The sequence below is a fragment of the Octopus sinensis genome, unplaced genomic scaffold, assembly GCF_006345805.1.
Source record: "Octopus sinensis unplaced genomic scaffold, ASM634580v1 Contig16321, whole genome shotgun sequence".
Classification (NCBI taxonomy): Eukaryota; Metazoa; Mollusca; class Cephalopoda; order Octopoda; family Octopodidae; genus Octopus; species Octopus sinensis.
Window position 1 is genome coordinate 24948 of NW_021834272.1, and position 15946 is coordinate 40893.

Consider the following 15946-nt stretch of genomic DNA (forward strand, 5'->3'; position numbering starts at 1 on the left):
ACACGAATACAAAATAACACTTTAAAAATAATTGTTTTATTTATTTGTTCTTTAAATAACTATATCAACAATCCAAATGCAACTAGTAATTGTCCCTTTGGCATTCGAGATCTCCGCAGCCTTTCTCCCGCAAACATCCAAGTTCTTAAAACACGTCTGCCTCCTTATCGCTCGGAGAAACATGGATGCAAGCGAATCTTCTTGGCTAAGACAGAGGATCTCTGGTACAATCATGCGCGGCAACACGCAAGCTATTCTTTTGACCGGGATCTGATCGTTCTCTGTTTTTTCTTTAATTAGTTCACTAGTAATTTAGTCTGTAATCTCGAAAAATTCATCAATTTAAGCAATAGTTACAATTATTTGATGGTGCTGATAAAATATTATTTTAAAAATATTTAATTTTTTAATTTTAAAAATGATGAGCAAAAAATTTTCGGAATGATACTTTTTCTCGAAAAAATTCGGAATAATGTTGTTTAACTATATAATACAAAAATAACTAGGTCTGAAATAAAAAAAATATGGCTAGAACTAAACAAACTGCTCGAAAATCTACTGGAGCAAAAGTTCCAAGGAAACAATTGTCTGCAAAATCTGCTCGCAAGTCTGTTTCACAATTTGGAGGGGTAAAGAAACCTCATCGATTTCGACCTGGAGTTGTTGCAATGCGAGAAATTAGACGATATCAAAAGAGCACTGATTTGTTACTACGAAAACTTCCATTCCAGAGACTCGTGAGAGAACTGCTCAGTTTATCAAAACTGATTTGCGTTTTCAATCGTCAGCGATTGTCGCTCTCCAAGAAGCGGCAGAGAGTTACCTAGTTGGATTTTTGAAGATAGTAATTTGTGCGCAATTCACGGAAAAAGAGTAACTATAATGCCAAACGATATGCATTTATCGAGAAGAATTCGAGGTGAAAAAACATAATTTGTATTTTAAATAAAAATGATTTATTGTTTGGATAATTCTGAGATAATTTTTAAATTTTTTGTTGAAGTTTGTAGAAAATGTAATGTTGCACCTCGTTTAGATAAAAAGAGGATACTAGTTGTGTATTTTAGAAAATATATAATTAAAAATTGTTTAATACGGATTTGTTGGATAATTAATATATAGCAGGAAAACAAACAAAAACCTATAACCATGAACAAGCTATAGTGAACAAAAATAAAAACTGAACATGCTTTTTCTTATAAATTTACAATTGGACAATATTGCAAATATGTCTCAAATTTATTTTTAACATAGATTAAAGTATTTTACATTTTTTTAGTTTTTTTTAATAAATATATATTTATGCCCGTTTTTATGATATCGAAAATTTAAAACCAAAAAAATACTGAACAAATTTAAATTACTTATATATATCAAAAAAAAGGTTTTATTTTTTAAAATTCGTTCAAATTCAATCATTTGTAACCTCTCTACATAGCCAATCATTGAACATTTGAAGAAAAAGGCAGAATAATTGGCATGTATAAATCTGGAAAAACATACAGAGAAATACAAGATATCACGAAAAAGTATGCTTGGCACGATATTGCAAATTATCAAAAGCTATTCAAATAAGTGCTTGACGGACAAAAAAGTTGGGTCTGGTTGACCATTCATTGCTCAATCGTCAAAAATATTTTAAATTAAAGAGGCTTGAAAAGTGGATGTCAATTTCAACTGTTTTTAATTTACTAAAACATTTACAGAAAAAAAAGAAATCAGTAACAGCTCAAACAATAAGAAATACCACGAAAAAATTGGTCTGAATGCATATCCGCCCACGAAAAGACCACTTCTTACCAAAAACCCTAAACTTCAATGATTAAAGCTATGCCAAACATGCAATATGCTCTCAAAATATTTCGGGAGCGAGTTATTTTAAGTGATGAAAGTAAATTTAATATGTAAAATAATGATGTAAGAACTTTAGTATGGAGAAATCGCAAGGAAAAATATTTAACAAGCAATCTTACAAAAACAATAAAATTCGGTAAAGGAACTATCATGAATTATCATGCCATAATCAATATTGGATTCATTAATTTGGTTTTGATAAAAGAGAAGATTGGTGGAGCTTTGTATGTTAACATATTAACGAATAATATGATCTCATTTCTGAACAAAATCGAACATAAAGATCCTAGTTTCCAACAAGACAATGATCTGAAACATACTTCGGCAATAGCAAAGAGCTTTTTTCAAGTAAATAATATCGAATTACTACTATGGCCAACACAATGCCCAGATTTAAACCCTATAGAGAATGTTTGGGCCTTTATTAAAGAAAAAATCAAAGGAAGAGAATTTTTGAAAAAGGAACATTTATTTGCAAAAATATCATCCATTTGGAATTAACTCAAAATAGAATACGCAAAAAGTCTTATTAATAGCATGCCAGGCCGAATACTAGATGTAATTAGAGCTAATGGAGGACATAATAGATATTAAATAAATTTGTTCATTTTTTGGGTTCTGAATTATGAATGAATGGAAAACTGTATAAATATAATATTTTTTAGACAAACTAAAAAATAAAGCAAAACTTTATTTAATTTTTTTAAATCAATAGAAGTTATTTTTTAAATATTGTTTCATAGTAAATTCATGAGAAAATGCTTTTTCAGTTTTTATTTTTGTTCACTGTATATATTTACTATTTTTTGGGATAATTTAGCCTAAGTAAATAAATTATATTGGACTAAAAAAATATTTCGCCAATGATAAAATAACACAGTATTGCGATATTTTATCTATAATTACTTCTAAATGTTTATTCGTTGATTGTGTTTGAAATTTTTTTGAAATTCGTTAAAAAAACTTAACTGGTTGATCTATTGTATTTCGAAAACAATATTACAAAATAACAGTGCATTATTCAAATAATTAATTTAAAGTTAGGAAGTTGGTTTAGGAGTTTCTGCAGTTTTGCGAATCATAAATCCACCAGATGAAATAATAGCTTTCTGAGTTAATTCTTTTAATTCGTCGTCATTTCCAATTGCAACGACAATGTGACGTGGTTTAATTCTTCTTTTTCCACATTTTACTGCTGTATTTCCAGCAAGTTCAAGCATTTCAGCCACAGCATATTCCAATACTGCGCACATATATACTGCGGCAGGAATTCCTACTCGCATTCGGGTTTCATGACGGAGACACCGGTGAATGCGTCCAACTGGAAACTGTAACCCGGCCCGAACGGATTTGCTTTTAGCCTTTGACCGTACTTTTCCTCCTTTTCCTCTTGAAGACATTATACTCTGCTAACTATTTTTTATTTACATAATAAAAAAATGGCATTCCGAAATTTAGCTGAAAATTTTTTTCTAGTCAAAAAAATTCGGAATAATGTTGTTTAACTATATAAAACAAAAATAACTCGTCTGAATCAGTTCTGCCTGAAATAAAAAAATATGGCTAGTACCAAACAAGTTTTAATTAAAATTATCTTAATATTTAGTTACTCAATTATTAATAGAAAACATAATAAATTTTTGCACGTGTGAGCACTCTTTTGACATACCTTGTTGTCCTGTTACATTATTTGGTCAATCTTTATTTTTTTATTTAATTGGATTAGAAGGAATATTTTGCAGAAAAGTTCCAAGGAAACAATTGTCTGCAAAATCTGCTCGCAAGTCTGTTTCACAATTTGGAGGGGTAAAGAAACCTCATCGATTTCGACCTGGAGTTGTTGCAATGCGAGAAATTAGACGATATCAAAAGAGCACTGATTTGTTACTACGAAAACTTCCATTCCAGAGACTCGTGAGAGAAACTGCTCAGTTTATCAAAACTGATTTGCGTTTTCAATCGTCAGCGATTGTCGCTCTCCAAGAAGCGGCAGAGAGTTACCTAGTTGGAATTTTTGAAGATAGTAATTTGTGCGCAATTCACGGAAAAAGAGTAACTATAATGCCAAACGATATGCATTTATCGAGAAGAATTCGAGGTGAAAAAACATAATTTGTATTTTAAATAAAAAATGATTTATTGTTTGGATAATTCTGAGATAATTTTTAAATTTTTTGTTGAAGTTTGTAGAAAATGTAATGTTGCACCTCGTTTAGATAAAAAGAGGATACTAGTTGTGTATTTTAGAAAATATATAATTAAAAATTGTTTAATACGGATTTGTTGGATAATTAATATATAGCAGGAAAACAAACAAAAACCTATAACCATGAACAAGCTATAGTGAACAAAAATAAAAACTGAACATGCTTTTTCTTATAAATTTACAATTGGACAATATTGCAAATATGTCTCAAATTTATTTTTAACATAGATTAAAGTATTTTACATTTTTTTAGTTTTTTTTAATAAATATATATTTATGCCCGTTTTTATGATATCGAAAATTTAAAACCAAAAAAATACTGAACAAATTTAAATTACTTATATATATCAAAAAAAAGGTTTTATTTTTTAAAATTCGTTCAAATTCAATCATTTGTAACCTCTCTACATAGCCAATCATTGAACATTTGAAGAAAAAGGCAGAATAATTGGCATGTATAAATCTGGAAAAACATACAGAGAAATACAAGATATCACGAAAAAGTATGCTTGGCACGATATTGCAAATTATCAAAAGCTATTCAAATAAGTGCTTGACGGACAAAAAAGTTGGGTCTGGTTGACCATTCATTGCTCAATCGTCAAAAATATTTTAAATTAAAGAGGCTTGAAAAGTGGATGTCAATTTCAACTGTTTTTAATTTACTAAAACATTTACAGAAAAAAAAGAAATCAGTAACAGCTCAAACAATAAGAAATACCACGAAAAAATTGGTCTGAATGCATATCCGCCCACGAAAAGACCACTTCTTACCAAAAACCCTAAACTTCAATGATTAAAGCTATGCCAAACATGCAATATGCTCTCAAAATATTTCGGGAGCGAGTTATTTTAAGTGATGAAAGTAAATTTAATATGTAAAATAATGATGTAAGAACTTTAGTATGGAGAAATCGCAAGGAAAAATATTTAACAAGCAATCTTACAAAAACAATAAAATTCGGTAAAGGAACTATCATGAACTATCATGCCATAATCAATATTGGATTCATTAATTTGGTTTTGATAAAAGAGAAGATTGGTGGAGCTTTGTATGTTAACATATTAACGAATAATATGATCTCATTTCTGAACAAAATCGAACATAAAGATCCTAGTTTCCAACAAGACAATGATCTGAAACATACTTCGGCAATAGCAAAGAGCTTTTTTCAAGTAAATAATATCGAATTACTACTATGGCCAACACAAAGCCCAGATTTAAACCCTATAGAGAATGTTTGGGCCTTTATTAAAGAAAAAATCAAAGGAAGAGAATTTTTGAAAAAGGAACATTTATTTGCAAAAATATCATCCATTTGGAATTAACTCAAAATAGAATACGCTAAAAGTCTTATTAATAGCATGCCAGGCCAAATACTAGATGTAATTAGAGCTAATGGAGGACATAATAGATATTAAATAAATTTGTTCATTTTTTGGGTTCTGAATTATGAATGAATGGAAAACTGTATAAATATAATATTTTTTAGACAAAAATAAAGCAAAACTTTATTTAATTTTTTTAAATCAATAGAAGTTATTTTTTAAATATTGTTTCATAGTAAATTCATGAGAAAATGCTTTTTCAGTTTTTATTTTTGTTCACTGTATATATTTACTATTTTTTGGGATAATTTAGCCTAAGTAAATAAATTATATTGGACTAAAAAAATATTTCGCCAATGATAAAATAACACAGTATTGCGATATTTTATCTATAATTACTTCTAAATGTTTATTCGTTGATTGTGTTTGAAATTTGTTTGAAATTCGTTAAAAAAACTTAACTGGTTGATCTATTGTATTTCGAAAACAATATTACAAAATAACAGTGCATTATTCAAATAATTAATTTAAAGTTAGGAAGTTGGTTTAGGAGTTTCTGCAGTTTTGCGAATCATAAATCCACCAGATGAAATAATAGCTTTCTGAGTTAATTCTTTTAATTCGTCGTCATTTCCAATTGCAACGACAATGTGACGTGGTTTAATTCTTCTTTTTCCACATTTTACTGCTGTATTTCCAGCAAGTTCAAGCATTTCAGCCACAGCATATTCCAATACTGCGCACATATATACTGCGGCAGGAATTCCTACTCGCATTCGGGTTTCATGACGGAGACACCGGTGAATGCGTCCAACTGGAAACTGTAACCCGGCCCGAACGGATTTGCTTTTAGCCTTTGACCGTACTTTTCCTCCTTTTCCTCTTGAAGACATTATACTCTGCTAACTATTTTTTATTTACATAATAAAAAAATGGCATTCCGAAATTTAGTTGAAAATTTTTTTCTAGTCAAAAAAATTCGGAATAATGTTGTTTAACTATATAAAACAAAAATAACTCGTCTGAATCAGTTCTGCCTGAAATAAAAAAATATGGCTAGTACCAAACAAGTTTTAATTAAAATTATCTTAATATTTAGTTACTCAATTATTAATAGAAAACATAATAAATTTTTGCACGTGTGAGCACTCTTTTGACATACCTTGTTGTCCTGTTACATTATTTGGTCAATCTTTATTTTTTTATTTAATTGGATTAGAAGGAATATTTTGCAGATGTAGTTTCTTTTAATTAATAAATTATCTGAAATTTCATCATTTTGTAATATTTGCGAGTTTATTCTTTCAATCTGTTTATATCGCTTATTTGAAATCTTCTCATTTATCTTTATTCATTGAATTTCACCTTATTTTTTGATAGAAAGTTCTATTCTTTATATTCTTATTGCAAAATTTTATTTATTTGTTCCCGGATTTGGCGATCTTGTATTTTAGCGCCCTAAAATCTAAAATGATCAATTTCTAACAAATTTTAATCATTATTGTTATATTTTTTTTTCTAGATTTTTTTAAACTGAACACGAATTTAATTATTGCTATATTATTTTTATAAATTATTATGTCACAGGCCTAGGGTGTACCGAGCCTAGCTGGTTATACTTTCGGACTTGGAAAAAAATTCAAAAAAAATATTTGAATTCTATCTCAAAATCTATTTTGTCAAGATAAATATTATAAAATGACAAATAACAGAACAGAATTTTTTATTGTAAAGAACAAGAGACTGGTACAGAAATATTTTTGACCAACAAAATTTCGGAATGATACTTTTTTATTATATAAATTTTTTCCCTTCAGAACTTGGACGCAAATGGAATGGAAAGTTTTATTGCAAGGTTGTCCCAGCCGAATGGGGAGCGGTGGTTCCGGGCTTTCGAGGTGCGGACACAGACGTCTAGCCTACCTGCCGCTCTTTCAAGTAACCGGCCGTCCCGATTGGTCACGCGACAACCAAATGCCGTGTGTTTGGAGTTTAGATCACCGATGAGGAGGCAATGATTTGAGCTGACAAAGAAGTCTTCGATAAGACCGATGCATGGAGCAAGGTTTTTGCAATATATTCCGCCCACTTTTAACCAAAAGCGCTGGGTTTTAATCTCTAGCGAGATAAATTCGCATAGGTTCCGTTCGATAGTCTTGAGGTTACGTGTCTTGAGATTTTGCAGGTAGTAGATAGTCGTCCCAGTCCCAGGCGTAGAGTTATTTCTCCATTTCAGGTCAAGGAGCAGTATCCTGGCAATTCGAAGCATTGACCTTCTTTCAGCTTAGACTCGTTGACGACGATTAAGTCAGGATGGCCGCTGTTTACCATCTCAACGAAGTCGAGGTGCCGTCTCTTGACAGATCGGGCATTCACAGCGATGATTTTTAGTGGCGTGGTCATTTTGCTGGCGAGCTCCTCTCTGATAGGAGCTCTTCTAGCTTCTTGGGTTTGACTCCCAGTTTCAGCAGTGCGTCGACACAGCGTTGGTAAAATTCCAACAGAGCATCCTTGTTGTGAGAGTCTACCTTCGCCTGCGTTTTGGCCTGCTGAGTACCGTTCCTTATTGGGCTGACGGGCCTCGGTTTCACAGCCTCGGCGACAGGGGCCTGCATGCTCTGCGCACCAACCTCAACGACTTGCGTCGTCTGGGTATGGGCGTCCGCCACACACGGGGTTATTAGCGGCCGTACTTTCCAGATAGGCGTGACCGGCTTAGCTTTTACCATTACCATGCGGGTTGGGTTAGGAGACCGAGGCATTGCTTCTGCGCGGGCGGCCCATTTAGCTGCTGTTGCAGCTTTGGCCGTCGGGCATCCACCATACGAAGCGAGGTGGCCGGGGCGGTCACAATTGATACAATGCCGACCACAGGGCTCCACTAGACTTTGTTTGCTGCCTGGGCATTCCCTTCGGTCGTGGTCCTTGCCGCAGTATAAGCACCGGGCTTTTTCTTGACAGTTACGGGACAGGTGTCCGAATCTCTGACAATGGAAACATCGGACGACAGGAGGCCTGAACCATTCACAGGTGATAAGGCAGAAACCAGCTGTGATTCCGGTGCGGATCAAAGAAGTAGCTTCAGCTCGTGAGTCAAGCGTCAGCTTAGCAACTGGGATGTCGAGACCATCTCGCGTGAATCGCTCGAGAACGAACACCGAACTGAGGGTTTCCTTCAGGTGCAGCTCTAGGTCCCGATTGGAGATCCATCGCGGAATCCCCTTTAGGACTAGTGCTGACTTTTGCGGAGTAACTAAGGCAAGTTTATGGCCGCCTTCGCCAAACGGGTTCAATCTTGCAAGCTCAGCCGAGAATGCATCAGCATCTCCGGGGCTCCTGAACTCAAGAGTGAAGGAGCCTGAGCGTTGTAATGTAATCCGTGCTTTGGAGGCAGTTGGCGACTTGGATAGGAGGTTAAACCTCTTGATCTTTCCAAGTGCCGGGTTATTAATGCTCAGAGTGAATGTGAGGCCTGAGCTGTTAAGGTCAGACCTCGGGGGTTCGGTGGATTCTTCAACTTTGGGGGGCTCTCCTTGAACCATCTGGACCGTCGGGGCACCTCCACTTCGACATAGATTTCTTATTGCAGACAATTGTTCGGTGGAATCTTCTTCAACTTTGATGGAAACATGTTGAACCGTCTGATCCGTCAGAACACTCCCACTTCGACATAGGTTTCTTATTGTAGACAATTGTTTCCTTGGAACTTTTGTTCTTTTTTGTCCTTCAGTGTTTGCTTTTGCGTTTTCTTTTGAGTTTTTCTTAGGTGCCATTCCGAAGGACATTGACATTGCAAGTTTTTGGGAGGAAAAATTTATTAGTTAAGGGAGGCAGTTAAAAACTAACTAAGTAGACCTTCGGCATCGCTGCCTTTTCAGTCTCCATCACACACACGCCTCCCTACACACAACCACAAGTTAAGACTTACCGCCTTACCTGCCATCCAGAAATAATCTTCTCTAGGACCTCAGAGAGCCTTTGAGGGATGATTCCTGGGCGTCGGAGAGCTCAGTCCGGAATCCTAAGCCATAGGCTAGCCTTATGGCTCGTCTTCTTACTTTTTTAAGCACGTCAACATGCTTATCCCTGTCCTCATAGAGGTACCAAGCGTGGACGCCATAGGTCAAGACGGGTAACACCATGGCGTTAAACACGCGGAACCAGGCACCTCTGCTCAAGCGGAAAGCACGCAACGCACCTAATCGCTGCATTGCACGCATTTTCGTACGTTGTCATGAAGTTTGAGATCCCTTTCAAGAACTGTCGGAAGAGTGGATCTAGGTCTTCCACGATATTTGTCTCCATGTTCGGAGAAATAATCGTCCATTGCCCGATTGGCCGGAGCTCTGGGGTCCACTCGCAAATAATTCTCTAAATAAACATAATTATAAACAGATGCAAAAAAATAAAATATTAGAAAAAAATAAATTTTTCAAACGATATAACTCTAATTTACTGTATAAATATACTTTTTGTTATTTCAACAAGATTTCTTACCAATTAAAAAAGCAATCGTAGTATTTCACCGTCGTTTGGTAGCTAGTTAGTATATTTATGAAATTGCTAATTTTTATCTGGTTAATTTGTAAGGAATATCAATGTATTTTATTAAAAAAATTATGTATAATTTATCCACCAAATCCGTAAATTGTCCTACCTTGACGTTTCAAGGCATTAACAACGTCCATTGCGATAACAGTTTTTCTTTTGGCATGTTCAGTATAGGAAATACAATCACGAACAGTTTGCTCAATAAAAATCTTAAGGACAGAACGTGTCTCCTCGTAAATTTTTCTAGAAATTCTTCGAACATCCCCTCTTCGACATAGTCTTCTTATTGCTGGCTTAGTAATTCCTTGTATATTGTCAATTAATATCTTTCGAAATCGTTTTGCACCACTCTTTCCTCCTTTGCCACCTTTACCACGTCCAGACATTGAAAAATTCTCTAAATTCCGGGGGGGAAAAAAATTTATTAGTTAAGGGAGTTAAAAAAAACTAACTAAGTAGACCTTCGGCATCGCTGCCTTTTCAGTCTCCATCACACACACGCCTCCCTACACACAACCACAAGTTAAGACTTACCGCCTTACCTGCCATCCAGAAATAATCTTCTCTAGGACCTCAGAGAGGCCTTTGAGGGATGATTCCTGGGCGTCGGAGAGCTCAGTCCGGAATCCTAAGCCATAGGCTAGCCTTATGGCTCGTCTTCTTACTTTTTTAAGCACGTCAACATGCTTATCCCTGTCCTCATAGAGGTACCAAGCGTGGACGCCATAGGTCAAGACGGGTAACACCATGGCGTTAAACACGCGGAACCAGGCACCTCTGCTCAAGCGGAAAGCACGCAACGCACCTAATCGCTGCATTGCACGCATTTTCGTACGTGCAATGTGATCATCAAACTTACCGGACGGCTTAAAGAGCACGCCCAAATAAGTCATCCGATCAACTGCAGCGATTGCTGACCCGCTCAGCAATAACCTAGGAACAAAATTAGTGTAACCCCTCGTTTTTTTACAGACTTTAAGGACACTGCACTTGTCCGCGCACATTCTTAGACCCCTACTCCCACACCAGTTTGCAAGTCCATCCACAGCAACCTGAAGCCTACGACACGCACACTCCGGTTTCATTGAGTGATAATGTCGTCTGCATAGATTACCATTTCAGTACGAGCATTGACTGGCATAGGCGCAGTGGCCATAAACACATTGAATAGTGTCGGACTGAGCAAGGAGCCCTGAGGGACCCCGCGAAGGACTGTTGCGACTTTAGAAAAGACCCCCTGATGCCGCACGACCTGTCTGCGAGATTCAAGAAACCCCGACAGCCAGCGCCTTAGACACGGAGAAACCCCACACGTGGCAAGGGAACTCCGGAGGCCGTCGTGCCACACCGAGTCGAAGGCCTTTTCAATGTCGAGACTAACTAAAATACCGCATTCCCTTTTCTGGAGGGCGCTCTTCATACTAGACGACACCTTGTGAAGGCAGTCCCCGCATGAGCGGCCCTCCCTGAAGCCCCATTGGAACTCAGGGAGGGCGTCTGCCACCATCAGCTCCTCCAGGAGCCTTTGGTGCATAATTCTTTCTAGGATTTTAGATATCGCGGGGAGCAAGGAAATGGGCCTATATCCCCCGGGGACATCATGTGGCTTCCCGGGTTTTCCGATAAGGATCACCTCAGCTACTTTCCACCTGGAAGGAATCATCCCAAGTCGCAAGCTCCCGTTAAATAAAACCTTTAGCGCAGTGATTAACCGCGGCGGGGCCTTCTTAAAGATGGCCATCGGGATCCGATCCAAGCCCGCCGCGGTGTTCTTACTTCGGGAGATTGCTGCCAGAATCTCCGCTTCAGTAATTTCGCCTGCATCGTCCATTGATATATCCAGCTGGCAGCGCTTGTCCCACGACAATATCTGCTGGACAGTATCAAAGGACGATGTCTCTACGAACTGACTTCCGTCAGTTCCCGAGATGTCATTGAGATGGGCTGAAAGTATTTCAACCACCTCAACCGGGTCCGAAGCGAGGGTTCCATCAGAGCGTTTAAGGCGCACTGACTTAGCCCCCCTTCTCCCCGACAGGCTCTTCAACTGCTTCCAGAAGTCCGGAAAGCGAGGGTCCACCCTTCGGCAGGCCCTCTCCCACCGCGAACTTTCGAGTTCGCGGATTTCTCTTCGGATCTCCCTCTGAAGCCGGCTAATCCAGCCACGAAACCAAACACGGTTCTCCTCGTAAATGCATTTGTCCCGTAGTCTGGATAGCCGGCGCTTGAACCTAATTTTATTTAAGATCCGGTGAGGGAGCGTGGAATGTGACTGACCCTGCACTGAGTTCTGTTTGAAATTATCTCGCATGTAATCAGTCAGGGCAGCATTGATTCCATTATCAAGCGCCTCCAACTCACGTATGTTGGCGCAGGTATTCCCCACCAGAAGTGAGGGCAACCTGCTGGCCATGAAACTCTCCAGGTTAGCCCAGGAACCCACCCGGAGGTCAAAGTATCCTGGGACCCTTTGAGGAACTGGCTCACGGAGTTCGTGCAATAGAGGCAGATGGTCGCTCCCAATATCGGGCAATAAAATAGTTTTACTAACCCAATTTAGAAGACCGGGACTGACCAGAGCAAGCCCTAGCCAGTCACGTCCTCCCCTCGTGTCGACGTGGTTTGGCTCGCTCGAGGTCCGGATTTCCAGCCCGAGTTCTTCAATCAGCGTCTTCAGAGCCAAACCATGCGAGTTGGTTACCCTGAAGCCAAGATCTTGATGCTTGGCATTCAGGTCCCCAACAACCATGGCCTTCGGATGCTTTTCAAAGAACTCCCGTACGTGCCAGGAGCACGCCGTAAAGTTCTTCGAGTACATCCCTCCTAGGTAAAATGTAAGCTCACCTATGCGAATTCTCACTTGGAGGAATTCACATAGGCTACATAAACATAAACCTGAACTTTGTAGGGGAAGGTACGGCTTGTAGAAGAGGCTAGTTCCCGTGCCACATATTGACCCGTCTTTCCAGGGTATGTGACGACAGTTGTAGCCATCAACTACGTACGGACCCCCCCTTATCTTCGTTTCGTTGACCACCAGAATGTCCGCACTCGTGGTGGCCAACATCCTCTGAACGGCGTCCCTTTTCCCTTCCAGGGAACGCGCGTTCACCGATATGATGTTGAGCATCATATCGGTTCTTCGCCAAGGATCTTCTTGGCCTCGGCAACGTTGCAGTGTAGCATTTCATCTACACTGCAATTCATCTCCCTACAAAATTTTAATAGGGAAACGCATAATTGCACCACAGGACTAATACTGTCCTGCGGTACGCGCTCGCCAGGGGCTGAGTGCAATGGCATCTCCACGTATGGAGGACGCCTTTTCAGCCCCACGTTGTGCCGGACGGTGCCGCCGTTAGCCGCCTCGGAAGGCATTGCCGGCTTAGGCAACCAAGCGGACTCGGAAGCTTTCGCCTGCTTTGCCAACTTTGTCGGCGAAGGCTGCACCGACCCACACGCAGGATGGCTCACAGGTTCCACTGGCTTCGCCACCCTAGCGGGTTTGGAAGGTTTGGCCAGTATCGCCTGCTTGTCAGGTTTTGGGGCAGGGGGCGCGACGCGAGGCGGGCGCCTTACCTTTGGGATTACATCCCCACCTACCTTTCGGGTTGCCTCCTTAAACTTGGGGCAACCTCTGAAGTTGGCAGTGTGTCCTAACTTACTGCAGTTGACACACTGCCTCTCCTTGGATGGTGAGGGGCACGTCTTGCGATCATGCTCTCCACCGCAGATAAGGCACTTAGCCTTATCCGGGCACTTCGTAGAGATGTGCCCGAACCCCTGACACCGAAAGCATTGGGTTGCTTTCGGGCGGGGCCAGGCAGCTCGGATCCTAATGTAGCCGATCCTGGTACCAAGAAGTACCAGGCGCTCGGCTTCTGCAGGAGATCCCAGTGTTAGCTCCGCCACTTCAAGAGGGCGATTACCCTGCTTGAAGCGTGCAATGGCAGAGGCACTGGGGTACTCCTGCTGCAGGTGATCTAGGAGGTCATTATCCTCGAAGTCCCGAGGAACCCCGAGGAGGAGGACACTTACCTTTCTTACCTTACGTTCGATCCTGACTAGGCGATGCATGCCAGGACCGAACGGATTTGACTTCTCCAACTCCCCTTTGAAGTTGGAGAAGTCATCCTCCTTCTCCCACCCAAGCAGGAATTGGGTGGGCTCCCTCTTCAGGACTCTATACAGCTTTGAGGGCTGGATAGAGTCCAAGACACCTAAAATTTTTATGACCGAGGCCTTCCCACTAATAGGGAGGACCTCAAGTCGTGCCACAGCACCAAAGGTAATTCTACCCCCGGCGCCAGTGGTCTTCTTTGGGTGTGCATCCACCTGAGCGGACACACACCCAGTACCTAAAACATTAGGGGGGGTTGGACGGCCGGCAACACGTTTGGGTTTCCCCACCGTGTGCCAACCGTCCTCGGGTGAAACCTTATTTCCTGCCGAGGAAGAAGAGTCTCCAGTGAGTGCTGAACCCACGTGGGAGGGTCCAGGCTTCTTCTTCCTTTCCTCGTAAATTTTTCCAGAAATTCTTCGAACACCCCCTCTTCGACATAGTCTTCTTATTGCTGGCTTAGTAATTCCTTGTATATTGTCAATTAATATCTTTCGAAATCGTTTTGCACCACTCTTTCCTCCTTTGCCACCTTTACCACGTCCAGACATTAGGAAAAATTAGCTCTAATTACATCTAGTATTTGGCCTGGCATGCTATTAATAAGACTTTTAGCGTATTCTATTTTGAGTTAATTCCAAATGGATGATATTTTTGCAAATAAATGTTCCTTTTTCAAAAATTCTCTTCCTTTGATTTTTTCTTTAATAAAGGCCCAAACATTCTCTATAGGGTTTAAATCTGGGCTTTGTGTTGGCCATAGTAGTAATTCGATATTATTTACTTGAAAAAAGCTCTTTGCTATTGCCGAAGTATGTTTCAGATCATTGTCTTGTTGGAAACTAGGATCTTTATGTTCGATTTTGTTCAGAAATGAGATCATATTATTCGTTAATATGTTAACATACAAAGCTCCACCAATCTTCTCTTTTATCAAAACCAAATTAATGAATCCAATATTGATTATGGCATGATAGTTCATGATAGTTCCTTTACCGAATTTTATTGTTTTTGTAAGATTGCTTGTTAAATATTTTTCCTTGCGATTTCTCCATACTAAAGTTCTTACAGTAATGTTCTTAAAGAGGATGTACTCAAAAATATTAAAGAAGAAATGCAAAAGCGTATTGGAAGACTATCGGAAACTAAACTAAATGCAGTCAATCTATTTAGAGCAATTAATGAGCATGCTCTATCGCTGATTAACTATTATATCGGTCTACTCGATCTGGAACCATCTTGTTTCGAAGAAATGGACAAGTTTGTCAGAAAGCTGTTGGCTGATTTGAAAATTCACATGAAGCCAGCCTGTAAAGAAAGACTGTATCTGCCAAGAGATACACTTGGAAGGGGACTTGTATCAGTTACCTTTAAGGCGGAAAAAATGCTGTTGGACTTCAAAACCAATTTGGAAAGGCGAAAGTTAATCTCCTTGAGAAAAGCAGCAATTTTGTGGGCCGAACAGAAAAGGAAAACCCATATGGCCACAATCACAGAATTCCTGCATTGTAAATATGGAACAACCACACTCGATGAGATTGAATCACTACGTGACTTGCAGATAGAGTCACTGTTGCTTAGTATTAAAAAGAAAGGTTGCATTCGAAGCTATTTGAGTCGCTTGAGAATAATACTTTTGATATCCCAACATCTTCAACATGGCTAAAGAAAGGGAATATATCTCCTAAATCTGAGGCAATGTTCTCTTTTCTTCAAGACAGAAACGTCTTTTTCAGAAACTCTGATGAAAAATGCCCACATTGTAAATCCTCGCCTAAAACCGTGGACCATCTTGCGACGCGATGCAGTAGAATGCTAAATTCAGATTATACCAGAAGGCATAACGAGATTGTGAGGTGTGTTCACATGCACTTGTGTCGGAGATT

The 15946-nt window shown here is 39.1% G+C and overlaps 4 protein-coding genes across 4 annotated transcripts; 2 read left to right on the forward strand and 2 right to left on the reverse strand.

Moving 5' to 3' along the window:
• The first annotated feature begins 512 nt into the window (after positions 1 to 512).
• On the forward strand, positions 513 to 4004 carry LOC115230758 (histone H3.2-like). Its single transcript, XM_029800893.1, has 2 exons — positions 513 to 629; positions 3661 to 4004. Exons 1-2 carry the CDS (start codon positions 525 to 527, stop codon positions 3964 to 3966), a joined length of 411 nt encoding a protein of 136 aa, XP_029656753.1. The 5' UTR covers positions 513 to 524; the 3' UTR covers positions 3967 to 4004.
• Positions 2858 to 3254, reverse strand: LOC115230759 (histone H2A-beta, sperm-like). The gene has a single exon (XM_029800894.2). The coding sequence runs from the start codon at positions 3252 to 3254 to the stop codon at positions 2895 to 2897; it is 360 nt and encodes a 119-aa protein (XP_029656754.1). The 3' UTR covers positions 2858 to 2894.
• A 1881-nt stretch (positions 4005 to 5885) lies between the features above and the next one.
• LOC115230760 (histone H2A-beta, sperm-like) lies at positions 5886 to 6282 on the reverse strand. The gene has a single exon (XM_029800895.2). The coding sequence runs from the start codon at positions 6280 to 6282 to the stop codon at positions 5923 to 5925; it is 360 nt and encodes a 119-aa protein (XP_029656755.1). The 3' UTR covers positions 5886 to 5922.
• An 8892-nt stretch (positions 6283 to 15174) lies between these two features.
• LOC115230757 lies at positions 15175 to 15726 on the forward strand. Its single transcript, XM_029800891.1, has one exon. It carries the CDS (start codon positions 15175 to 15177, stop codon positions 15724 to 15726), a length of 552 nt encoding a protein of 183 aa, XP_029656751.1.
• Positions 15727 to 15946: the final 220 nt, after the last annotated feature.